Source organism: Ornithodoros turicata, chromosome 2, assembly GCF_037126465.1.
Source record: "Ornithodoros turicata isolate Travis chromosome 2, ASM3712646v1, whole genome shotgun sequence".
Classification (NCBI taxonomy): domain Eukaryota; kingdom Metazoa; phylum Arthropoda; class Arachnida; order Ixodida; family Argasidae; genus Ornithodoros; species Ornithodoros turicata.
The window spans coordinates 7,509,726-7,535,977 of NC_088202.1; the positions used below are offsets into that span (position 1 = coordinate 7,509,726).

At 44.2% G+C, this 26,252-nt stretch overlaps 1 protein-coding gene across 1 annotated transcript; it reads left to right on the forward strand.

The window, feature by feature from the left end:
- The first annotated feature begins 9,000 nt into the window (after positions 1 to 9,000).
- On the forward strand, positions 9,001 to 10,272 carry LOC135384291 (uncharacterized). Its single transcript, XM_064613498.1, has one exon. The coding sequence runs from the start codon at positions 9,001 to 9,003 to the stop codon at positions 10,270 to 10,272; it is 1,272 nt and encodes a 423-aa protein (XP_064469568.1).
- The last annotated feature ends 15,980 nt before the right edge of the window (positions 10,273 to 26,252 follow it).

Below are 26,252 nucleotides of genomic sequence, written 5' to 3' on the forward strand. Positions count from 1 at the left end.
TGCGTTCCATCGCATAACAGCCGAACTACGCCACTATTTCGTGCGGAGTTTTCGATAGCGTGGGCAGCAGTCCATAAGGAATAAAATAACACTAGTTTCGCAACGAATGCGACTGTGACTTTAATGGTGCACGCTTTGTCGCACTCCGCTTACGTTCCTCATTTTCGGTCATCGCGTCAGCATCTCCCGCAGCAATTGCGGCACATGTCCTGCCTCTATACTTGCGCGAACGCTTCGCAGCCGTGTCCACAGCACACCGCCTACGTTGTAACTCCATGACGTCCATTTTCCGACACGATCTGGATGACATCACGTGAGACGCGCTGGGCTGACACACCTAGCGACCGCCGGCACGGCCGAGTGGGTAAAAGTGTCCGCTTGTTGGTGGTATCCAACTCCGTGCAACGTCGCACTAAAAGAGGCATCGCAACGCTATCGTATCCCACCGATCGCACTTAAAAGCTCGCATGCGGTTCTGCTGTACAGCATAGGAAACATAACCGTGATATACGGGATACCAGTAGACACCTATGCAGATTCAACGTGACTCGACAAACTTGTATGAGAAAAGATGATTTATTCTAGACCACCACAGTGTCTAGTCTAACGAAAAAAAGTGTTGCGGTACCAACGAAGAACGGCCAGCATAATGTTGACGTTGTCCGGAACTAAGTTGTTCTTGAACATGCATTTCTGGAAGAAAGAAGAATTAAACAAGTTAGGTAGCACTCGAGCACATGGACAGCGACGACATCATCTGAACAATGCTGCCAACTGCACCAACATCACGAAAGCGGTTTGTATTCGCCGAGCGAAACACATATTCATCGTGCGTGGGTGACAATGGATAATTATGAGGTATCAGGACGTTATGCGGGCAACATAATGTGATTACACAAGACGTCATTAATTTTGTATTTTTCTGGTCAGAGCTATTAGCTGTCTGTTATGGTAGATTATGGATTTGTATTTGTGTTACCCGAGAGGTGGCCCAGTTTTCGTGTCCGGGCGCAAGCTGCGCTGACTGGGTGTTTTCCTCACATGCTTTGAAACAAAAGTCGCTACAGCTCCCTGTGAGGTTGGCCCGGTCGGTCGTAAAATCCTCCCTGCGATAGCTGTGATGTTATCCGCCTGAACGTGCTTGACTACGGCAACCCGTTCCATCAAAGTCATACCTTATTTCAATTACGTTTTTCGCTTCTTTTAACTAAAATAAACTAGGAACGTAAGGATTTTCTGCTCAATGGACGCTGGTTTCAGATAGGGCTAATCGACTTTGCACGTAGATTTTATTGGACGTGATCTCTGCCTGCAGTCGTTGCATGGATTAAGCAAAGGAAACTATAGGAGTATCATGTTCAGTTACATAAAAGATCTCACATGGTAACAATCCATAAGGAACACGCTCTACATCTTCTCGAACATAAACGATCTTGGGCCTGTTGGTTTGACATCTTAAAAAGGGATTAAAGGCCCTTAAAACAAGGACAGCAACACGAAGAAGCGACAGACACACGCATCGATGAAAGATAACGATGAAAGATGGAAGTCACTGAAAAGGTTAGCCAGCTGTAGGACTCGAACACACAATTTCTGGATTAGCGGTCCAGGGTTCTACCAAATGAGCTAAGCTAACACACCTCTCCAGCGACTTCCAAGGGCGCGTCAACTCAATAGGCCATTTGCAAAAGTTCCAGGGAGCAGCGCGCGCCCTGGGAGGGCATGCTGGGAAATGCTGTGCAAAATGACAGCGACGGTGCATACACCAGTACGACGACGACGACGACGATCGGAGATGATAGCGAATCGCGGTTGTTTGGCACAGCATTTCCCGGCACACCCTGCCACGGAACGCGCTGCTCCCTGGAACTTTTCCAAATGGCTTATTGTCTCATGCACACGCATCGAGCGTGATTTTTGTCGCTTCGGTTCTGGTTTAGGTTCAAGCATTTGGTTCGGTTCGGGTTCAGCTCCGCAGCAGCGCAAAATCAGTTCGATGCGGTTTAAACCGGTTGCAACCTGTTCAGGAAAGCGAATTTTGAACTGGATGAATGATGTAGCCGCGAAGGTGAAATACCTCGCGCACTTGGGTTACAATTTTGTTTTGTTGAGTTTCGGTTTCGAATTCGTTTGGCAACGCGGATCAATCCGCTGTCGTAGTTCGGATCTCTCACTACACACATTACGTACGACCCGTTTCGCAAACCGGTAACCCCCTCAATTTATTTCGGTTCAGTTTTGGTTCCGATCCCTGCTTTCGATACGCATGGCATTCCTGCTTTTTCATTTTTTCATTTCATTTATTTTATTTCATTCTACACAAAATATATCACAACTGGAGACCATAGACATGAAGGAGCCAGAGGGAAAACACCCGGTTGAAGGCTCCTCCCTGAAAAGTGCGTTAAACATAATAAGAGCACAAATCATAATACATGAAAATAATACAGTCCAGGAAACAAAAAATAAAATAAAATAAATAAATAAATAAATAATGATGCACCGTACATGACAGGAGACACAAGGATCAGCAACTGTTAATTAACAATACATTTCTAACTTATTGTTTTCTAAAAGATGAATAGGAACATACATTTTTTATTTCAGGCGGCAACAGGTTCCAATTACAAACACCACAAAACAAAAACGACAGCCTGCCGTAATTTGTACTCATCTTTGGTATATTTAACATTCCACCTGCTCCTGCCCTAGTACGCGAGCTTGAATTCAAATTGCAAAAATTTATCTTAAGCAAGGTTAGATCAAGTTTTAAAATACGATAGGTGAAACCTAGAACGCCATATGTTATTATGTCCTGGACACTGAGAATATGAGTATCACGATATGAAACATGGGATAAATAAGACAAATCAAAGATAATCCTGATAACACGGTTTTGTAAGACTTCCAGGACACGTAAGTGGGTCTTATAAGTGATACCCCACACCGAAGAACCATATGAAAAATGGGAATGTATGAAAGCGTAATAGAAATTAAGTAATACGGATGTAGGAAAAAACTGACGTGATTTCACCAGTACACTAATGCCATATGAAACCCTTCGAGCAATATGGTTGATATGTGACACGAAACGTAAGTTTTCATCAATTACAACACCTAAAAATTTAGTTTCTTGACAAAACTGCAGTGGAGAACCTAATAGCGATAGTGATGTGGGCGGAATTATATTTCGATTGGGAGAGTGAAATATCATAGTCACTGTTTAACTGGCATTTAACTGTAACCTATTGCAACGGCTCCAATAGACCAATTTCTTAATATCATCTTGTATTTTAACTGATAAATCAGAAATATCCTTGCCAGTTAATAGTAGGGTCGTGTCGTCAGCATACCAGTAAACATCTGAATAAGCTATGTGCGCATAAAGATCGTTGATGAAAAGTAAAAATAACAGTAGACCTAGAATAGACCCTTGGGGCACTCCCACGTTACAAATTGATGTTAATGAGGAAACATCCTGATATCTAACAACTTGAGATCTATCCTGAAGGTAACTTTTAATTAAGTTAAACGCAGGGCCAACAATTCCGTAACTACCTAATTTTTTAAATAGAATTTCGTAGTTAACACAGTTGAACGCATTGGAAAAGTCAACGAACAAGGAAAGAGCGATGCCTCCTTGGTCAATAGATTGTTTTATGCATTCAGTAAATGAGAGAAGAGCAATCTCTGTAGAATATCCACTCCGAAAACCGAACTGGCTGGGGCACAAGATGTTAAACTTCTCAATGTAGCTCATTAAACGCCTGTGTAATAATCTTTCAAGTATTTTACTTACAGTAGGAAGAATTGATAACGGCCTATTAATAGCTGAAGAATCGCCCTTTTTGTATACCGGGACAATGATAGCACGCTTAAGTGATCTGGGGAATTCACCACACTTGAATGCAAGATTTGCGATATGAGACAGCGCCGGTGAAATCATGCCCTTAACCAGTTTCATCCTCGAAGCGGGTATTCCGTCATAACCAGGGGATGTGGAGCGCAAGGATGATATGATAATGGCTACTTCAGATGGAGAAGTGGGTTTCAGAAAAAATGACTGGGGGAGACGAGGCGGCAACGGAGCAGGAGGAATGTCGTCGTTGTCAATTTGTACGTTGCTAAACAAATCACTGAAAGCGCCAGCAATAACAAAATGATTTTTCAAAACAGCGTTATTGTAAGTGATGTTGTCAATGCGTCGATTAACGACGTCCCTGTTAAGAAATTTGTTTACAACTCTCCATTTATCCTTTACAGTTGCGCAGGACGACAATTGAGCTTCATAGTAACGATATTTACCATGATGAAGTGTCGGCGACAAGTGTCTAGAATAAAGCCGATATCTTTGTGCAAGCGCGACATTAAACGGCTGTCTTTTTAGTTTTTTTCCAATATTATGTTTCTTTTTAATGCATTTCAAAATGTTAAGGGTAATCCAAGGAGAAACAGGGCTGACATATTTGTTTCGTGAAATGGACATTACAGAACTTGAACCAATGGTCGCAATAATGTTCGCAGAAAACAAATCATACGCTTGGTTAACACATGTGGAATTTAGGACAGGAGCCCAGTCCAACCGACCTATACTCTGAACAAAATTATTGGCGTTAAAACATACAGATCTAGTGTGTTTCTCAGAATGGCGAAAATAGAGTTTTAGTACAGCGCTAACAGGATAGTGGTCCGAGATATCAACCTGTATTACTTCAGCATTAGATAAATTGCAGTTCCTTAACCAAATATGATCTAACAGCGTTGATGTCTCAGAAGTTACTCGAGTGGGTGTTTTAATTGGACAATCAAAACCATAACTAGCAAGACATGTCGTAAAGGACAGTGAAGGCAAACAAGACTCATCGAGTATATTAATGTTAAATTCGCCAGTAAGGACGACAGATTTATTTTCACGGCTGATACGATGCATCACCTGTTCAATGATAGATAAAAATTCATAAACTGAACCAGAGGGGGGGGGGGGCGATAGATAAGTCCAACAACAATATTTTTTTAGCATCGGAAAAAGAATATTTATCAATCTAAATCCATAAACTTTCACAAACAGTCGCGTTGTAATTCACAATATCTTCTCTAACAGGGTAATGCAACTGCGGAGCAATAAACAATCCAACACCGCCTCCATTGCAGGCACCTGCACTAGCATCACGGCAAACAAATTCAGACCTAAAATTATGATACTGGTACAAAGATACCTCACTACTCTTCAACTACGTTTCGCTTATTCCTATCAAAGAATACTTGTGATCGGCAGCCCAAAGAAATGAGATTATGTCGTCAAAATGCCTTCTTAGGCTTCTAGCATTAAAATGAACAAATGAAAAACTCATGTCATCAATTAAACGTATATATATATATATAAAGTAAAAAAATAGCCGAAGCTCTGTAGCTGCACGTTGAGCATATGTTTACAATTTGATCGTCCACTCCCAGCAAAGGACAGCTGTTTCGCTCTACTTGGAGCTCGTCAGCCTGGCGTAGGGAAGTGACACGATCTTGGGTCGGCACAACAATGCGTCTCGTCGAGACGTCAATGTTCCACGGTGACGACGCCACCTGTGGAGGCCGCAGTGCAAGCCAGCAAGTACATATAAAAAGTAAAAAAATAGCCGAAGCTATGTAGCTGCACGTTGAGCATATGTTTACAATTTGATCGTCCACTCCCAGCCAAGGACAGCTGTTTCGCTCTACTTGGAGCTCGTCAGCCTGGCGTAGGGAAGTGACACGATCTTGGGTCGGCACAACAATGCGTCTCGGCGAGACGTCAATGTTCCACGGTGACGACGCCACCTGTGGAGGCCGCAGTGCAAGCCAGCAAGTACATATAAAAAGTAAAAAAATAGCCGAAGCTCTGTAGCTGCACGTTGAGCATATGTTTACAATTTGATCGTGCACTCCCAGCCAAGGACAGCTGTTTCGCTCTACTTGGAGCTCGTCAGCCTGGTGTAGGGAAGTGACACGATCTTGGGTCGGCACAACAATAAGTCTCGGCGAGACGTCAGTGTTCCACGGTGACGACGCCACCTGTGGAGGCCGCAGTGCAAGCCAGCAAGTACATATTAAAAGTAAAAAAATAGCCGAAGCTCTGTAGCTGCACGTTGAGCATATGTTTACAATTTGATCGTGCACTCCCAGCCAAGGACAGCTGTTTCGCTCTACTTGGAGCTCGTCAGCCTGGTGTAGGGAAGTGACACGATCTTGGGTCGGCACAACAATAAGTCTCGGCGAGACGTCAATGTTCCACGGTGACGACGCCACCTGTGGAGGCCGCAGTGCAAGCCAGCAAGTACATATTAAAAGTAAAAAAATAGCCGAAGCTCTGTAGCTGCACGTTGAGCATATGTTTACAATTTGATCGTGCACTCCCAGCCAAGGACAGCTGTTTCGCTCTACTTGGAGCTCGTCAGCCTGGCGTAGGGAAGTGACACGATCTTGGGTCGGCACAACAATGCGTCTCGGCGAGACGCACGATCGACGGAGTGCACGATCAAATTGTAAACATATGCTCAACGTGCAGCTACAGAGCTTCGGCTATTTTTTTACTTTTTATATGTACTTGCTGGCTTGCACTGCGGCCTCCACAGGTGGCGTCGTCACCGTGGAACATTGACGTCTCGCCGAAACGCATTGTTGTGCCGACCCAAGATCGTGTCACTTCCCTACGCCAGGCTGACGAGCTCCAAGTAGAGCGAAACAGCTGTCCTTGGCTGGGAGTGCACGATCAAATTGTAAACATTTATATAAAGTACAGAAAAGGTAAAGAAGGGATTCAGAAGCCTTGAGGGAGAGTTTAAAAAATTTATTACAACTAATTACAGGAGAGAACTAAGGTTTATTTACATGTTACAGGGGTCGACGTTTCGGCGACAGCGTCGCCTTCCACAGGACTAAAGGGGATTGTAGTGGGTCATCGCTTATAGAAGGGCGGGAAGAGTTACGAGAGAGGAGGAATCCGCACGTGGAACGGGTGCTGGTCTTGGGGGTTTTTCCAGGAGCTTTGTCCTTGGTCGTCACTGGGGGGTGGGGATCTGTAAAGATAAAAGGAAGAGGCGGCAGAAAGAACGGAAGTGGGTCGATGTGCTCAAACCTGATCATGAGCTGAGGCTGCGGACTGTGGACAATATGCCCGGGTCTTCGTTTATTGTGCATTGGAATTTATGGATTAAATAAGACTCACGTTGTTGTCTGCTACGGTTGGATGTGAAACTTGACTGTAAAATGAATACAGTTATGTCACTGAAGGAATGGCCGGGTTCGCGAAAGTGGCGGGTGACCGGGAGATTTGGTTTCTTTGTCACATCTGATTTATGATTGTTGAATCGAATTCTGAAACTTGTTGTAGTTTGGCCAATGTACTGTGCATTACAAAAATTGCACTGTAATAAATATACGACGTTAGAGGAGTTGCAGTCGTGGCCGCCACTTATCTTTATATGGAAATTACAATTTGTACTGTGAACTGTATCCGCGGTCTGCATCAGGTTACAAATTTGACATCTACGTCCCATGCAAGGGTGGCAGCCTTTTGCTGTATGTTCCGGTTTGTTAATCTTAGCGTGTACCAAGTGATCCTGAATGTTCTGCGCACGACGATATGTTATACGGGGCGGTGTAGGGAATATTTCCTTCAGACGTTCCGACTGGGATAGAAGGGGCTGGTGCCGTTGTAAGATATTTTTAAGGTCAGGGATATTACCATTAAAGGTTAGAGTGAGGTTAACACATTCTTCATCTTTAGGTTGCTTTGATTTTTTCAGGAGATCCGTGCGGTTCGTATGGCGGGCTTTACTGAGTGCATTTTTCACTAGGTCTGGCGGGAATTGTCGATTAACTAAAGTTTCTTCAAGGCTGTCAAGGTTAGCATCTAGTTCGTCATCGCGGGAGCATATTCTTCTGTAGCGTATGGCCTGACTGTAAGGGATGGCTAATTTAGTATGTCGCGGATGACCACTGTTGAATGACAGGTACTGCTGTGAGTCTGTTGGTTTACGGTACAAGTTTGTTTCTATGGAGTTGTTACAAATCTTAACATGAACGTCCAGAAAGTTTATGGCTTCTTTAGAATAAGTGTGGGTAAATTTTATAGTCGGGTGGACGTTATTAAAATTATCTATGAACGACAAAAGGCTTTCCTCAGAATGGGGCCACAACATGAATACGTCATCGAGGTAGCGTTTGTAGACAAGGGATTTGAGCAAACATGTTTCTAGGAAGCGTTCTTCAAGATAGCCCATGAACATATTAGCATAGTTGGGGGCCATTTTCGTTCCCATAGCTGTACCACTAATTTGGAGATAATGCTTGTTGTCGAATTCGTCCAATGTAACGTCCAATTCGTCCAATGACGTCCAATGTAACTAACAGACAAGCCGCGGGGACCTTGGTCCCCAAGGTCCCCGCGGCTTGTCTGTTAGTTACATTGGACGTCACCGCGCTGTACACTAATACCCTAGTTACACTAGCTTTCTCAACCACGGTCGAGTCAACCGCAGTCGAATGGCCCAACCACGGTCGAGTGAACTGAGGAGCGAAATCAGTTACACGGGCGGCGGCAAGCTCAGTTGAGGGCAGCGCTGACAGCGTTGCCAGACAGGCTCCTAAACGTGTTGGAATTTCGAATAGTAGATGATTAAATCAATCTGCTGTTTCTAACACTTCGCGGAGGTGTACAATACCGTATAAAGCTTTTCTATGCTGTCTTGAAACGCTTTCGTATGCAACTCGATGTTTTTTTGCTATTCGCATTCGTCGCTACGTCTTCTACGCATTTGGTTTCAACCGGATCGCAGGATGATGTTTACAACACTGTTTCACACAAACCATTCTGTGTTCTGTGAATTGGCCGCGCCAGCTTTCATCTGTCTTGTATTTTGCTGCGTAATTATTGTCCTTCTTACTAAGTTCTATATATTTTGTGTCCATATTTATTCTACTACTGTCTAGTGTATTTTGTGTACAAACACAACATAAGGTTGTGCAATGTCTTTAAGTAAACCGGACAGTGGTGTACGCGAGAGAGACAGAAAGTTCCTTCTGTCTTTCGCCTACTCCCAATCTCAGCTGAGACGAACGCAAGCCGAGCTTAATGCTGTCCGCAGCCAGCTCAAACATCAGCGTCGAAAGCGAAAGCGAGCGCAACAACAGATGCAAGTCCTGACAACAGCTGCGTTGAGACTATGCACGAGAGAAAAGCAGCTACGGAATTATCGACGGCCAGCTTCGTGGTGGGAAACCACACTACCCGACCTCCCTGACGAGTTTTTTAAGCGCGACTTTCGCGTGACCCGTGCGACATTCAGCTACCTGATTGAGGTCTGTCAAACCATGGCAAGAAGCGACACGAACTTGAGGAAGGCCGTGCCATTGCGAAAGCGCATCGCAATTGCTCTGTATCGGCTGTCGTCGTCCGCGGAAGACAGGACTGTGGGCAATCTTTTTGGCGTCAGTAGGTCCTTCGTGAACCTTGTGTACAGAGAGTTCTGCTCTGTGATTGTGGACAAACTTGAAGCAAAGTTTGTGAAGCTCCCAACACAGGCAGAACTTCCGGAGCACCTACTTCGGTTTGAGGCTGTCACAGGATTCCCTCAAGGGTTCGGAGCTTTGGATGGATGCCATATTGCGGTTTGTCCTCCAAAAGACCAAGGTTCCGATTACTATAATTACAAAGGGTGGTACAGTGTCATCCTCCTTGCCATCGTGGATCACACCTACAAGTTTATCTATGTGAACGTGGGATCACCAGGGAGAAGCCACGACTCTGCCGTCTTCCAGAGGTCCAGGTTGCCAATTGTGCTGAACAGTGAACTCTTCAAGACATGTGCAGTGACTATGCAAGGTGTCAGAGTGGGTCCGGTCATTCTTTGTGACCAAGCATTTCCCCAGCAGCAACATCTGATGAAGCCATACCCTGACAGGGCAGCAAACTCTCCTGAAAAAGAAAACTTCAATGCGCGGCTGTCAGGTGCCAGACGCATAGTTGAAAATGCCTTCGGCAGAGTGAAAGCACGGTTCCGGATACTTCTGAAGGGACTTGAATGCGACATTGAGAACTGTGGAACAGTAATTAGAGCTTGCTGCGTTCTGAATAACATCTGTGAAGATATGAATGACAGTGTAGAAAACAGCTGGATGGATGAATACCACCACCGCGTCAGGGAAATGCCGCAACATTCCACGACCGTCTGCACCGAAGGTGGGGCACGTGTGCGTGATGCCATTGCCTCGCATCTCTACAGTGCAACCTCTTCCTGAACACGACATCTGGCTACTCATCACCCCTCAAAAAAGGCCATTCTCAGGGCCACCACAAATGTCTGCCCAAAGACGACGTCAGCGTAGAACAAACCCTACTCAAACATTCACATTTTATGACGGAAACACAATTAAAATGCCGGCATGGCAGTACGAGAGAATTGCACAACATAAGGTTGTGCAACTAGTGAGACCTTTTATAAAGGCATAGTAATTGTGTATAGAATGTATGCACCTACGTCATGTGACATGGTGAATACACTCTATACAGAATGATTTTGACACAATTACTTGATGTGGCATGTGTGTAAGCTTCTTGCACTGCGGTCACATTTCCTGGTAGTAAAAGTTATCATATATAATACTTTTCATAAAAGAAAACTTGAAAACGACAATGGCGAATTGTCTTCGGGATAAAAGGGGTTGAAAGCGACCGGATTTCAAAGCACCAGTCGTGTGACAGCATGGGAGTACACCCTGTTCATATCAGGGGTAGAGAAATTACTTTTATTTTCTAACACATTTCTGTTTTAGAAAATAATGGACTGCATGCCCTCGCGTATACGTAAATGTATTCAACTTAGCTGTTCTCAAACAAGGGACGCGTTGCACGACATTACCGATAAAGAGCCGTTATGCAGCTCCCTTGGGTCGCTGTTTAGTTGAGGAGAGTTTGCGAGGATCAAATTAAAACAAACACTACGGCACATTGCTAGAGAGTCACATGTACCTCTAAGTCTGTGTGCGTGTGCGAACGATAAACCATTACAAAGGGAGCCTAAAGGTCATAGTACCGACATACATTCCATCGTAACCGCATCCCTCGTATAGTATCCATGACGTGACTTCAGAGCATACGACGTCTGTTTCATTCGCCTATCCGTAGTCCAAACCAGCAAAGTTTTTTCTTGGACCGAAAACCGTTAAATATATTTTTCGGTTTCCCTCCTGAGCGAAAAAAAATGTATACGGTTTCGATTCCGTTCCGGTTCGCACCAAAATAGCGTTTTTTTGTTGTTGTTTTTTTCGGTTCGCTCGGACACCCTGCTTGATACCGGAAGTGCATGCAAGTTCAACTCTGCGGCCAATAGCACTAGCCACTGTTGCTGTCGCGCACTGCCCCCGATGTAACTCAGTCATTGTCTCTAGAAGGGTTGTTGTTCTGGTTCCAAGATCGAAACACGGTGTCGCTTCACACCACGTTTGCAGTTTCGCTTCCAATCGCAGTCCAAGCATGTAGAAAACATCAGTTACTATTGTACGCCCTGACTCAATCAGTTTCATGATTTAAACAATAATGCTTGAGGTTTCTGACAGAAAGGTCAACTTAGCATACAGTACTGCAGAGTTTCCCAACATCAGGTTCCGCAATTTTCTCAGCTTTCATGCCTTTGTGGGAAGTGGAGTTCATCAGTTGCTTGAGTGATTTCCTCCTTTGGTGCAAAACCGAGCAGCCTGAGAAGGTCATTTACGGTGGCTAACGGTGAAAAATTATTTTCCACTGAACATGTGGAACCGGCGTACGTTTATCGGTGCTTTTCGGTAACTACCGAATCTGGAAACCCTAATTACAACCGATCTGGGAGTAACATGAAATTGAATGATGGACAGCTCAGCTAAAGAGCACATATGAAGGGAAACCACGGTGAAATGTTCCCGTAGATATGCCATAGGTGCTAGCTATACCGGGACGAAGTAAAATTGGAAAGTTATCGTGATGGAAAGTAACTTTTTCGAGGCTCAAACACTGTCTAGCTTTTTCAACAACTGTCATGTTTGAAAAGTGGCCAGTCATGTTTCCCTTATCCGGAATTCAGGTATCCAGAAGATTTGTTATCCATTAGCTTTGGTCTCACTTATGCTCTCTTCATTTCCACACACTTTGCACGTCGTGGCATATCTTACATGAAAAATGCATATTTTGCCATGTTTCCAAATTCTGGTCTCAATCGAACATTTGCCATGTTTCGGTGGGGTGAGGTTTGGTGTTCAGCCCAGGCTGCTCCATACTCCACTGCCTCCACCACTACAAAGATGAGCAGCATTTGCATTTTAATTGGCGTGATGCAGTGTAGAACGCAAAGCCATGACAAAACAAGCCCGAGCATGGGCAACACCAAAAACACGAGCAAACATGTACGTTAGTATTGCTCATGCTCAGGCTTGTTTCGTCATGGGTTTTGTCCACCAGCTAGCCAGCATTTACGCTTATAGCACATTGTAAATGCAGGGAAGAAGAAATGTGTTTGAGTTATGGTTGAAACCAATCGAGTTGTCACCAGGATGAGCTGTGAGAATATCAGTAGTATTCATGATAGAATACTGCAACGCTGAAAATTTGTTATCGAGATACTTGTTTCATTACCAACGGTAGCTTTTACTCCAGCTCGTTTTGTGAAATTGGGATTGATTCGCCAAACTAGTTCCACTTGCCAAATATGCTGCATGTGAACAGAAAGCGCCTGATGAGGTGAAAATCCTAACAGTACGTTCTGAAATTATATACATATATACACAACAGAGATGAGACAATAATGCAAGCAACAAAATGACATTCTTATTAATTCATACAATTACAATTTACAAAACCACAATTTACAAAACATATGCAGGCTGTCACTTTATGTCGAAGACGAATTAAAATAACTGCTTATCATCTGCAGCATATCACGCTGCATTTCATTCGCCTCCTGCTGGAGGCGCAACGCTTTTTTGTGTAGCTTTCTTTCTTTTTTTTTTCGGCTTTTGCTGCTCTACTTTCAGCTGACTTTGCAAGCTCAAGGAGCTGCATCAGTACAGTTTGATTTTTTCTTTGTTTTTTTCTGGGTGGGGTTACACGAGGCTCTGCATTCTCCTGTTGTTCCTCCTGCGGTTCTGTAGGGTGGAGCTCATCCTGGGGTGCGAAAGCAATTGCCTCCGCACCTTCTGGTGCCTCGTGAATGACAGGAACCTTAAAAATGTGTAGTAAAGTGCATTAACAACATGTAAAAAATATATGTTAATATATTTTGTTCATTATATACTTGAACAAAAGCTATGGGCTTCTTTACTTTACTTAAATCATTTGTCATATCTGCTGCACAAGTTTCAATTATGGGCTTGTGCTTAAATGTACCCTGGTATAGTTGTCGAAGTATCACAGTGATACACAGCCTATTCTCGGCCAGTTGTTCAGAACTATGACCATCTGTTACTTTTCTTTAATCGTCCAGAAGGTATTGTTGCTATGTTAACAAACACACATGTTTATTGCTAAGTTTTAAACATTTCTTGCCCTTTTGTTTTGCACCTCTTGTTCTCCACAAGACATTCTCTTTTACACACACATGCTTTATCCATGTGAGCTAATACCAAAGTAGTAGTGATATATGCCTTTGCAATATGTGTTATGGCGAAGTATATAAAAAAGTCCCCATTTCTCTGTCCCCTCATCATCCTGAAGCAGTTCAGTCAGATGCAGAGTTCCACACAGCATATCAGCACAGAGCTTCTGCTTCCAACTGTGGTTATGCACACCAATCATGACTCCTGATGATGAACGAAGTAGACGTTTTGTAGCTGTGTTTAAACGATGTAGTGTAGCTGAAGAATTCTTAGATGCAGCTGGAAATACAAATTATTACATGTCACCAATCGTAGCAAATAGTAGTAAACTTAGAACAAAGAAAAACAAAGCAAGGCCTTTACCTCGATGCTCTCCTCCACCAACGATATGTCATTAATGGGCAGCGTTCCCAAAAACCCGTGTATTTGCCTGAAATACGGCCAGGCAATTGCCGCCGAGCCCGTCCCGCATCGCGTTAGGGCCCTGCAAATACCAAACAAGTTTTGCACTTCACGAACCCTACAGAGACAGTTAACGGAAGGAAATCGTACTACGGCATCCAAATAAGAGAAAATCACACAGGGAGTTTCTTACCTGTATTCTTTAGTCAGGTTTTCGATTTTCAACCTAACCTGTCTTCCAGCGAAAACAGCCCCATGGCCGCCTTCTGTCAAAGCCGTTGCAATGCGGTCGTACAGCGGGGCGTTCCGCTTTTGACTGCGCAAGTCGGAAATGCAGTCCTCCCACAGGTTGATCAGATGTCTGGTCATAGCCTCCGACCAAACAAATCGTTTTTTTTACTTTGCTCGGCGAGCGGTGTTTGCGAAGATTCCATGGAGGCGGCCATCTTGCTTTTCGGTTGACTCAACCGTGGTTGTGGGGCTCAGTCGAAACTCAACCATGGTTGTGTAGTCAACCATGGTTGGCGCTGCCGTGTAACACTCTCGACCACGGTTGAACTCAACCGTGGTCGACTCAACCGTGGTTGAGAGCGCTAGTGTAACTAGGGTATAACATTCCACATGATCATGGCACCCGTGCAGTAATAGACGTTTTTAACAAATTGTCCGATAACCCGCTTCACTCAGCTCTCCTAGAAACTCTGATCTTGCTGATACTTACGTGCAACAATTTTGAATTCGACAACAAGCATTATCTCCAAATTAGTGGTACAGCTATGGGAACGAAAATGGTCCCCAACTATGCTAATATGTTCATGGGCTATCTTGAAGAACGCTTCCTAGAAACATGTTTGCTCAAACCCCTTGTCTACAAACGCTACCTCGATGACGTATTCATGTTGTGGCCCCATTCTGATGAAAGCCTTTTGTCGTTCATAGATAATTTTAATAACGTCCACCCGACTATAAAATTTACCCACACTTATTCTAAAGAAGCCATAAACTTTCTGGACGTTCATGTTAAGATTTGTAACAACTCCATAGAAACAAACTTGTACCGTAAACCAACAGACTCACAGCAGTACCTGTCATTCAACAGTGGTCATCCGCGACATACTAAATTAGCCATCCCTTACAGTCAGGCCATACGCTACAGAAGAATATGCTCCCGCGATGACGAACTAGATGCTAACCTTGACAGCCTTGAAGAAACTTTAGTTAATCGACAATTCCCGCCAGACCTAGTGAAAAATGCACTCAGTAAAGCCCGCCATACGAACCGCACGGATCTCCTGAAAAAATCAAAGCAACCTAAAGATGAAGAATGTGTTAACCTCACTCTAACCTTTAATGGTAATATCCCTGACCTTAAAAATATCTTACAACGGCACCAGCCCCTTCTATCCCAGTCGAAACGTCTGAAGGAAATATTCCCTACACCGCCCCGTATAACATATCGTCGTGCGCAGAACATTCAGGATCACTTGGTACACGCTAAGATTAACAAACCGGAACATACAGCAAAAGGCTGCCACCCTTGCATGGGACGTAGATGTCAAATTTGTAACCTGATGCAGACCGCGGATACAGTTCACAGTACAAATTGTAATTTCCATATAAAGATAAGTGGCGACCACGACTGCAACTCATCTAACGTCGTATATTTATTACAGTGCAATTTTTGTAATGCACAGTACATTGGTCAAACTACAACAAGTTTCAGAATTCGATTCAACAATCATAAATCAGATGTGACAAAGAAACCAAATCTCCCGGTCTCCCGCCACTTTCGCGAACCCGGCCATTCCTTCAGTGACATAACTGTATTCATTTTACAGTGAAGTTTCACATCCAACCGTAGCAGACAACAACGTGAGTCTTATTTAATCCATAAATTCCAATGCACAATAAACGAAGACCCGGGCATATTGTCCACAGTCCGCAGCCTCAGCTCATGATCAGGTTTGAGCACATCGACCCACTTCCGTTCTTTCTGCCGCCTCTTCCTTTTATCTTTACAGATCCCCACTCCCCAGTGACGACCAAGCACAAAGCTCCTGGAAAAACCCCCAAAACCAGCACCCGTTCCACGTGCGGATTCCTCCTCTCTCGTAACTCTTCCCGCCCTTCTATAAGCGATGACCCACTACAATCCCCTTTAGTCCTGTGGAAGGCGACGCTGTCGCCGAAACGTGGACCCCTGTAACATGTAAATAAACCTTAGTTCTCTCCCGTAATTAGTTGTAATAAATTTTTTAAACTCTCCCTCAGGGCTTCTGAATCCCTTCTTTACCTTTTCTGTACTTATATACTTACGTGTCCATCCGTACCCCCTGAATTATCAGCATATATATATATATATATATATTTACATTCTTACTATCTTGCCAAGATCTGCCTCACATCTAATGCGGAGTACAGGGGTTGTGTGCCTGACTTTAATCTGACATTGATCAGTCCAAATCTCCAGCAGTTAGACCTGGCGGATTCACGTGCTTTTGCAAACAGTCTTTTGTTGGCAGGGGTCAGATGGTCATTAACATAAATTGGATGCCTATCATTAGAACTTAGTCCTAGGTCGTTAGCGACTAGCCTAGCCTTTTTTGCTTTCTGCTGGAACTCATTCTTTTTGAGGCGTGACACAAAACGGACGATGATATTCTTCTCATTCCCCATATTGTAAACTGGGACTCTGTGTACAGCATCAATGTCAGTAAGACTCAATCTCAGATTAATCTTATCACCAATGGCCTGAATGATTTTCACACAATCTTTGCCCTGGGTCACAGGGATACCCTTCACCTCGATGTTATTAAGCCTGGAATATTGCTCGAGTTCACATACTCTCTGCGAAAGTTCAGCGTTAGCCTTCCTTAGGTTGGCATTTTCTTGAAGCACAGCTTCAATCTTTTTTTGCGACTCGTTAAACTTTTCGTTCATAAATGAGATACTTTTTGCCACTTCCTCCATCTGTGATAAAACGCAAGGATTCGATGTATTAAATGCATCTTTAAATCCCTGAATCGCCGTCATTAGCTGTGCTTTCATGCTTTTGACATCTTTCTCAAGTTCAGCATTGGATGGCATAGTAAACAGATAGTTTCGCAAGAGCCAGGACTACAACAGAAGTACAAGAAAAAAGTTACCAACCTGTTACCAACCAAATATCTTTATTATAATGAAATATTTTTATTAACAGTGACTGGTTACTGCATATGTGATGGTGTTGTTGAGCGATGAGGAATAGGTGTTGCTTAAAGGAGCATGGAAAGGGTATACAGGCTGTCTAAAAACCGCTCGTATTTCTTGCAATGACCCACGAAAAGCATACGCGGAAAACATTTCGGCTCAAAAAAGGTTCCACTACAACGCAATTTAATTCTAAAAGCGCTTCCGCGGCGGAAGGTTTCCGGACTCCATATCCAGGCTGCTCCAGCCTTGTGATGTTGCACCGGCAATGCGCCTCATTCGCTGCGAAGCGAAGTATTTTGGGGAGTTTTGCGTTTTCAAAACGGTACCTGTTTACCGATGGCACGGTACGGTTGTTGTTTAATGGTTCTTTTGTCACCATTGCATGAGCCGAGGAGTATGGAGTGCGTACCGTACGTACGTCGCCATCGGCGTCTCATATCTGGCGGTCTTCAATGTGGCTCTTTGCGGTTTGATGTGTCTCTCGTTCTCGTTTCATTTAATCGAGATAGAGCCTGTATTGTTGCCCGTACACGTGTGTTGCTGAAGTGTGTGCGTCGTTGAGGAGACCTACAGTGATGCCGTGTGGGGTTCGAACACCAATTTCTCCCTTCTGATCCTCCACCTCAATGGCCTTTGTCCGTCTTCTGATTGAAGATTTCTACTACTGGGCACGAACTTCGTTTTATTCGACGACGCTTAGTACACAAGCAATTCTTACCCTGATGGCTGTTGGCGGTGCCTGAGAGCAATGACATTCGTGAACTTCATTTCTGGCCGCGCTGCCCTCAGTCGTATACACACCAGCATCAGCATATCATCCTCAAACTAATGGACTCACAAAACGCTTTATCATACACTTGCCGACATGCTCGCCTGCTATCGCACTAATGATGTCGCCAATTCGGACATTGTTCTTCCTTACACAATATTTGCCTACAGCTTCACAGTCCAAGCAAAGTTTTGGTTCTACCTCTTCCATAGTAGTAAGTACTGACCACGCTTATCCGGAAACGCTACAAGGCTTCTGGACGCCATTAATTAGCAATTAGAGCTAATTGGGACCCCACACATTAATCAGCATCATCCAATGAGTCATCACACTAATTGGGGAGCGTCTAACTAGTGTCCAGACCACCCTGTGCGTTTCCGGATAAACGTGGTCATAAAAAATAAAAAAATAGATAGAGATAGAGTGGAGAGAAGGAGTTTAGTTGAAGATCAACGACGCCATCTTGAAGGAAGCGGCCCGGAAAGGCCGCTGACCATCGCCGGGCGACGGAGCACAGAGGCAGGTTGCAAAGCATCCCAGCTATGACCACCAGTTCCGGACATCCTGTGACGTCAGCTGTGACGTCATCATGGCATGTCTGGGCAAGTTAGGACAGCTCTGGACATGCAAGGAGAAAAACACTCGTAATACAGAGGCTGGGAAAGCAAGAGTATGCAAACCATCATTAGCTAACAAGAAAAAACAATTAGTTACACAACAAATGAGCCCACCAGAACAGGAGCGCAGAACCATGCGACTGCTCCATCCGAGAGGTAGGCAGAAACTGACTCGTAATGCTTTTTTGTCCTGTATAAAGCCCCGCAGCTGCACCCCCTAGCGGTTACTTTCTCAACTAATCTCACAACAAAATTATTAAGAATCACGCCAGCGCTACTCCCGGTCCCAAGGCAGAAGATGATAGAAAATGGCGGGAATGCCCGGACAACAGGAACCAGCACTGGCACGAAAATCGCAAACAAAGCGGGAACAAAGTTGACGAAAGCATTAGTTACGCAACAAATCACCTCACCACAGCAGGAGCGCAGACCGATGCGACTGCTCTCGTCGACAGCCAGGGATCAAGTGACGACGGAGCGAACGACCGCACGTCTTTTCCCAACGAGAGCCAGAGGTGGACTGACGTAAGCGCCACTCTACGGGTGCTACGCATGCGCGCGCTCGTAGCGCCCTCTGCGCGCTCCTACCGCCACCTGCGAGAGGCTAAGAGAGAAGAGCATTCCTGCGCCCCCTGCTGGCCGTTCTCATTGGTCGTGAGGCTAAGTGAGAAGAGCATTCCTGCGCCCCCTGCTGGCAGTTCTCATTGGTCCAGACATCATCCTATTGTCTCAGGGCTACACTGTTTTTTTCCACTAATGCTTCTTTGGTCAATCTGCAGTGAAGCCACGGTATGACGTCATCATGCACCTGCGTGGCTCAAGGACGCGTGCGCTCTAGACAGGGGACCTATTATTTATTGAATCACTATCCCAAGATTATGTCCTTTATTCTTCTATAACGATTGCATAGGAAACTATTGCAGAAGAGCACCATGCATGAAAACTGATCGTAGGAATTCCAAAGTCTTACTAAATGAGACTTGCAAAAGAACAAAACATCCTAACATGTAACTCCATCAATGGCTAATAAGAGGACTAGGCACTCAACAAATCAACGCGCGCAGAACTCGGGGCAGCACTATCGTCAAGACGACAATGTTCCTTGTCAAAAAGAAAAAAATACTAAGCGTCAACAAAGGAAAGCATGCATATCGGGGCATATCAGGACAAATTCGTACGACTGCTGGGCAACAGAGGAAAACAAACACTTGAACAGAGTGAAAAAGGCACTCACCATCATTTTTCCCGTTCACAGCATTCCCTCATTGTAAATCCGCTCGTCACAAAATCCACCTGCATCGTCGAACACCATTCACCAGTGACGAACCACACATCCGCACCCCATCAGAGGCAGACAGAACCCCACCTAAGCTACGCTCTTCCACTGACGGCCAACGCCAGGAGCAGAATTTGCGTGTCGAGACCCGTCAGTGTCCAAGAGAGAAGTGAATCCTTGCGCCCCCTGCAGGCCGTTCTCATTGGTCGTAACGGCATCCTATTGTCTCAGGGCTACACAGTTTTTTTTCCACTAATGCTCCTCTAGACAAGGTCAACCTGAAACAATAGTCTCTCGGTATGCGGTCATCATGCAGGTGCGTGGCTCAAGGACGCGTACGCTCTAGACAGGGGACATATTATTTATTGAATCTCTATCCCAAGATTATTTCCTTTATTCTACTATAATGATTGCGTGGGGAACTATTGCAGAAAAACACCATAGACAAGAGGAGATTGAAGCATTTCATTCCCAAAGTCTTACTGTACAGGAAAAAAAAATGGTTCAGCAAGACATAAAGTCACACACCTGTCCCCCTCGCGGTTACTCTCTGAACTAAATGAATCGCAAAATTATTAAGAATAGCTCTACTCCCATTCAAGGCAGCACTATCGTCAAGAATATGTCTTGTACAAAAAGAAAAAACTACATGTAGAAGGAAAGCATGTCAGAACAAGCCCAGGCATGTCAGCACATGTTTGTCAGACAAGGGGGGAAAAAGCGAAAAGAAACAAAGAAGGAAACCAGCATCAAACTATTTCTTCTTATTCAAAAACAGTGGTCATCATAAATCTGCCCAGGACAATACACACCATTTTTCTATTGCCACACTTTTTTCCAGTAACGGTCAATGCATTGCTACAGACTGCGTGACGTCATCACATCCTGTCCGAAGAAGAAGACACCGGCAAAGACTCCTATTACTTATTGAATCGCAAGATTATTTCCTTTGTCCTACTCTTAATGACATTGATTCTCTCATTAAAATTCAACAAAAAGCACCCTGCATATTAACGATTTTCACCTCAAAGGCTCATCATGGTCATTAGAATTACAGTAAACTACCACTGCTCTTTAAAATAATAAGTGAGTCCACTCCACATCACCTCCAGGCCCACCCGAGAGCCAGGCAGATAATTGAATAATGATGCTTTGTTCCTCCTGAATAAAGTCACACACCTGTCCCCCTCGCGGTTATACTCTCTGAACTAAATGAATCGCAAAAGTATTAAGAATAGCACTATTCCCATTCAAGGCAGCACTATCGTCAAGAATGTTTCTCTTCAAAAAGGAAAAATCTACATCTAGAAGGAAAGCATGTCAGAACAAGCCCAGGCATGTCAGCGCATGTTTGTCAGACAACAAGGGGGAAAAAGCGAAAAGAAACAAAGAAGGTAACCAGCATCAAACTATTTCCAAGCACACGCACTCCTCTTGTTCAAAAACAGTGCACATCATAAATCCGTCCAGGGCAATACACACCATTTTTCTATTGCTACACTTTTTTTCCAGTGACGGTCAATGCATTGCTACAGACTGCGTGTCGTCATCACATCCTGTCCGAAGAAGAAGACAGCGGCAAAGACTTCTATTAATTATTGAATCGCAAGATTATTTCCTTTGTCCTACTCTTAATGACATTGATTCTCTCATTAAAATTCAACAAAAAAGCACCCCGCATATTAACGATTTTCACCCCAAAGGCTCATCATGGTCATTAGAATTACAGTAAACTGCCACTGCTCTTTTAAAATAATAAGTGAGACCACTCAACATCACCTCCAGGCTTATGTAATACGTGACCCTTTCTATGCTCATACATTCGTTGTCTGAGGCTACACCCGCGAGCAAAAAAGGCGCGGAAGCCGGGTGGGCAAAGTTCCATTCGCGCATTGCGAGCATGAAGGCGGGAAAGGCTGCGAGCAAAGTTCTATTCGCGCATTCCAAAGCACAAGACAGAACGCCTTTACGGGAACACGATAGCATTCCTATACTATATTAATGATTATTGCATTGCAGTTTAGAAAAACTACAACTAAACTATAATTTTAGGAGCCCATTAAAATTCTACTTTCTATGGAAACTATAATTGCCCTATTACTTGGATCGCTACTAATGAAGCGCTCCAATTTTTTCTCTCTTCCCATTTCAGCCTTGTCATGCAGGGAAGCAGACTCATATCCAACATAATTAATTAATTTACACTGAGGGTGCCGTGCTTCAGGAATTCCTATCCTGCGCTCAGGTGCAAGCATTTCTTCACGGATACCTTTAACAGCTGACTTCCTCAACATATCGAACACCCAACAAAATCAAACAAACAATCAGAGAAACCCTCTTCTCAGCTGTACCATGCGACTGTCTTCTTCGTAAAATCGGTGATCTGAGGAAGAGAGCAGCGAAAAATTGCGCGCACTTGTGCTTGACTTAAAAAAACCTGAAGCATATGCCAATAAACCAAGAAAAGGACACTCATGTCTGGTATCTGATAGTGCCACATACACAGACGCATTGTCGCAAAGAAAGCACAGGACAGGGATACACAAATTTCCTTAGGTGAGCAGGGAAAAGGCTTAAGACCTCAGGAATAATAGCAGAGTCACTGGACATCGCTACGCGGCTAACACAAGATAACAAGATAATAGCGGCGGGTAAAATTGCAACACTGCTAAACAAGCCCCAACATGCCATCATGACGTCGCAATCCAGGAAAAAGAAGCACGCGCGCGCACACAGCAGCTCAGGAATGCACAAGGAGAGGTGCTTTATAGGAATTTCTACTCCACACACTCAGATACCAGCATTTCTGCACAAATACCTATAACGGCTGACTTCCTCAACATATCGAGGAAAGCGAATACTAACACTCAACATATAACAAAAAACAAACAAATTCCATTCTCATGAACTCTCTCCTCTGCCGAGCGGCTTTCTCCTGCTCTACCTGGATGCTGACTGTTTCCCCTCATCTACATTCTGAGTAAAAGCCGTGAAAGGAGAAAAGAACCGCGAAAAATTACACGTATGTGTGCTCCAATAGCTGTAACTGCAAGAAACCGTAGCGCACGCCAATACACTGAGAAAAATACGCCTATTTCTGCCACCAGATAATTCTTGCATAATGCCACATACACAGTCGCATTACCCTTGCGTAAAGAAAGCACAGGACAGGGATACACAAATTTCCTTAGGTGAGCAGGGAAAAGGCTTAAGACCTCAGGTCACCACACATCGCCACGCGGCTAGCACAACATGACACCAACAAGATACTAGCAGCGGGAAGAACTGCAACACTGCTAAACAAGTCCAGACATGCCACGAGGACGTCACAAATCAGGAGAAAAAAAGCACACGCATGCACGCAAAGAGGACAACGCATTAAACACACGGAGCGCTCAGGAATAATCGTAGCGTTACCGCACATCGCTACGAAGCTCAACGTCTAACACAAGACGACAACAACAACAAGATATTAACGAAGGGTAAAAATTGCAACACTGAACAAGTCCAGACATGCGACATCGCATACAAAACACTGCTCATCGGGGAAAAGGCCTAAGCCCGCGGCGGATCATCATAGAGCATACACAACTTCATTTTTCTACTTCGCGTAAACTAAACGCGGTCTGCTTGGAAAACGACGTACAAATTTTCTTAAGGAGCAGAGAAATATAGAAATTTCTACTCCGTGCTCAGATACCAGCATTTCTGCTCAAAAACCTGCAAAATTAAGCACTGCTTACTTCGTCAAGATATCGAACACCCAACAAAATCAAACAAACAACCCCACTTCCACTGGTAGAACACTATTCAGCTTTTACGCAGGAGGCTTTCTTCTACATAAAAGTAGAGAAAATAAGAAAAAGAGCAGCGAAATATTACACGCACTTTTGCTTGACTTAAAAAACCTGAAGCATATGCCAATAAACCAAGAAAAAGACACTCATGTCTGCTATATGATAGTGCCACATACACAGACGCATTACCCTTGCGTAAAGAAAGCACAGGACAGGGATACACAAATTTCCTTCAGTGAGCAGGGAAAAGGCTTAAGCCGTACCGCCTAGGAATAATCGGAGAATCACCGCTTATCGCTACGCGGCTAGCACAACATGACAGCAACAAGATATCAGCGAAGGGTAAAAATTGCAGCACTACTGAACAAGTCTAGACATGCGACATCGAATGCCAAAACACTGGTGATCGGGGAAAAGGGCTAAGCCTGCGGCGGATCATCATAGAGCATACATAAGTTCATTTCGCGTAAACTAAACGCGGTCTGCTTGGAAAACGACGTACAGAGTTTCTTAGGGAGCAGAGAAATATAGCAATTTCTACTCCGTGCTCAGATACCAGCATTTCTGCTCAAAAACCTGCAAAATTAAGCACTGCTTACTTCATCAAGATATCGAACACCCAACAAAATCAAACAAACAACCCCACTTCCACTGATAGAACACTATTCAGCTTTTACGCAGGAGGCTTTCTTCTACATAAAAGTAGAGAAAATAAGAAAAGAGCAGCGAAAAATTACACGCACTTTTGCTCGCATAGCAATAAGAGAAAAAAATAAAATAAAATAAAATATCGACACACACGCTAATAAACTGTGACAAAGACACCCATTTCTGCTATCAGATAATTATTGCATAATGCTAAATACTCATTTGCATTGTCCCTGCGTGAAGAAAGCACAGGGCAGGGATACACAATTTATCTTAAGCGAGCAGGGAAAGTCACTTCTACTCGAACAGCTTAATACCATAAAGTCTGAATTTTTGCAAAGCAAATAAAGCTTGAACAGCGCTACGAACGTGACAGACACATACTAACAAACAAACAAATAAACATACAAACAAACAAACAAACAAACACTTCTATTCATTTCTATTGATAAAGGCGTAAACCACACTACAAGAACAAAGCACGCTGCTTCAGGAAAGCGTATCAAATGCATCGCAACAGGACCGGCTCTCATAAAATAGCCTGCCCAAAACGAAGACTTCACCAGGTTCGCGAGGTAATTCCATTAAAAACGCTCTCGGTCTATCCTACAGATAGCAATGCAAGCGCTGCTTCCCTTATTTTTTAAGCCACTATTCCACGCAATGGTACATAAATGTATCACTCGTGTCACATGAAAAAGCACACACAAAGAACTTACTTTTTCAAGTGGGATCCCTGGTTCAGGAAAGCGCGCGCGCACACACAGACACACACCCACATTTTCACAATCACAAACACAACGTCTATTCTCACAACCACATAAATCCATATTATTCCTCAGGTCAATAATTATCCTACCATCGTCAAAAGATGGCTCACTCTTGTATGCGATCGCAAAGCGATAGGTCCTCGTTCCGGATGTAATAGGATATCGCCACTCGGCCGACGCGAACCAAAAAAGAAAGAAAGGAATGCGCGTTCGCTATACCTCCACAAAGAAAACGGTGCCGTGCTTCTAACGCAGCGCTCATCATACAGGAGTGAATTGTCTTCTTCGTTTTCCTTTTATTTTCTTGCACCCATATACTTTGCAAGAATACTATAGAGCAGAACGGACAAATGTGAACATCATTCGCTACACACTGTAGCTCTCATCATTTTTAAACCAAACCACTTAACATGTGTTCATAGGTCTTCACTAAATAGGTGAGCCGATAATGACTCAAAATGAAATGAAATCAAATAAAATAATCATTCCAGCATCGCTGGCTGCAAGCTTGGGTACCCTGCTTGGGTCTGCTGGCGCTGGAATAAAAGATTTATCGCGAGGGTACTACAATGGTGAGCTCTGCTGCTGTTTAAGTGATAAAACAGTGCTCCCGAACCGCGCCCCACGCGAGCCGCGCGCGGAGCCGTTCTCGGGACGCGACGCGCGCGATTCCCCGTGCGAGCGCAACGCGGGCCTCGCGGTTTGGACGCGCGCGATCCCTTTCCCCGAGCAGGTGCACTGTTTTATCACTTAAACAGCAGCAGAGCTCACCATTGTAGTACCCTCGCGATAAATCTTTTATTCCAGCGCCAGCAGACCCAAGCAGGGTACCCAAGCTTGCAGCCAGCGATGCTGGAATGATTATTTTATTTGATTTCATTTCATTTTGAGTCATTATCGGCTCACCTATTTAGTGAAGACCTATGAACACATGTTAAGTGGTTTGGTTTAAAAATGATGAGAGCTACAGTGTGTAGCGAATGATGTTCACATTTGTCCGTTCTGCTCTATAGTATTCTTGCAAAGTATATGGGTGCAAGAAAATAAAAGGAAAACGAAGAAGACAATTCACTCCTGTATGATGAGCGCTGCGTTAGAAGCACGGCACCGTTTTCTTTGTGGAGGTATAGCGAACGCGCATTCCTTTCTTTCTTTTTTGGTTCGCGTCGGCCGAGTGGCGATATC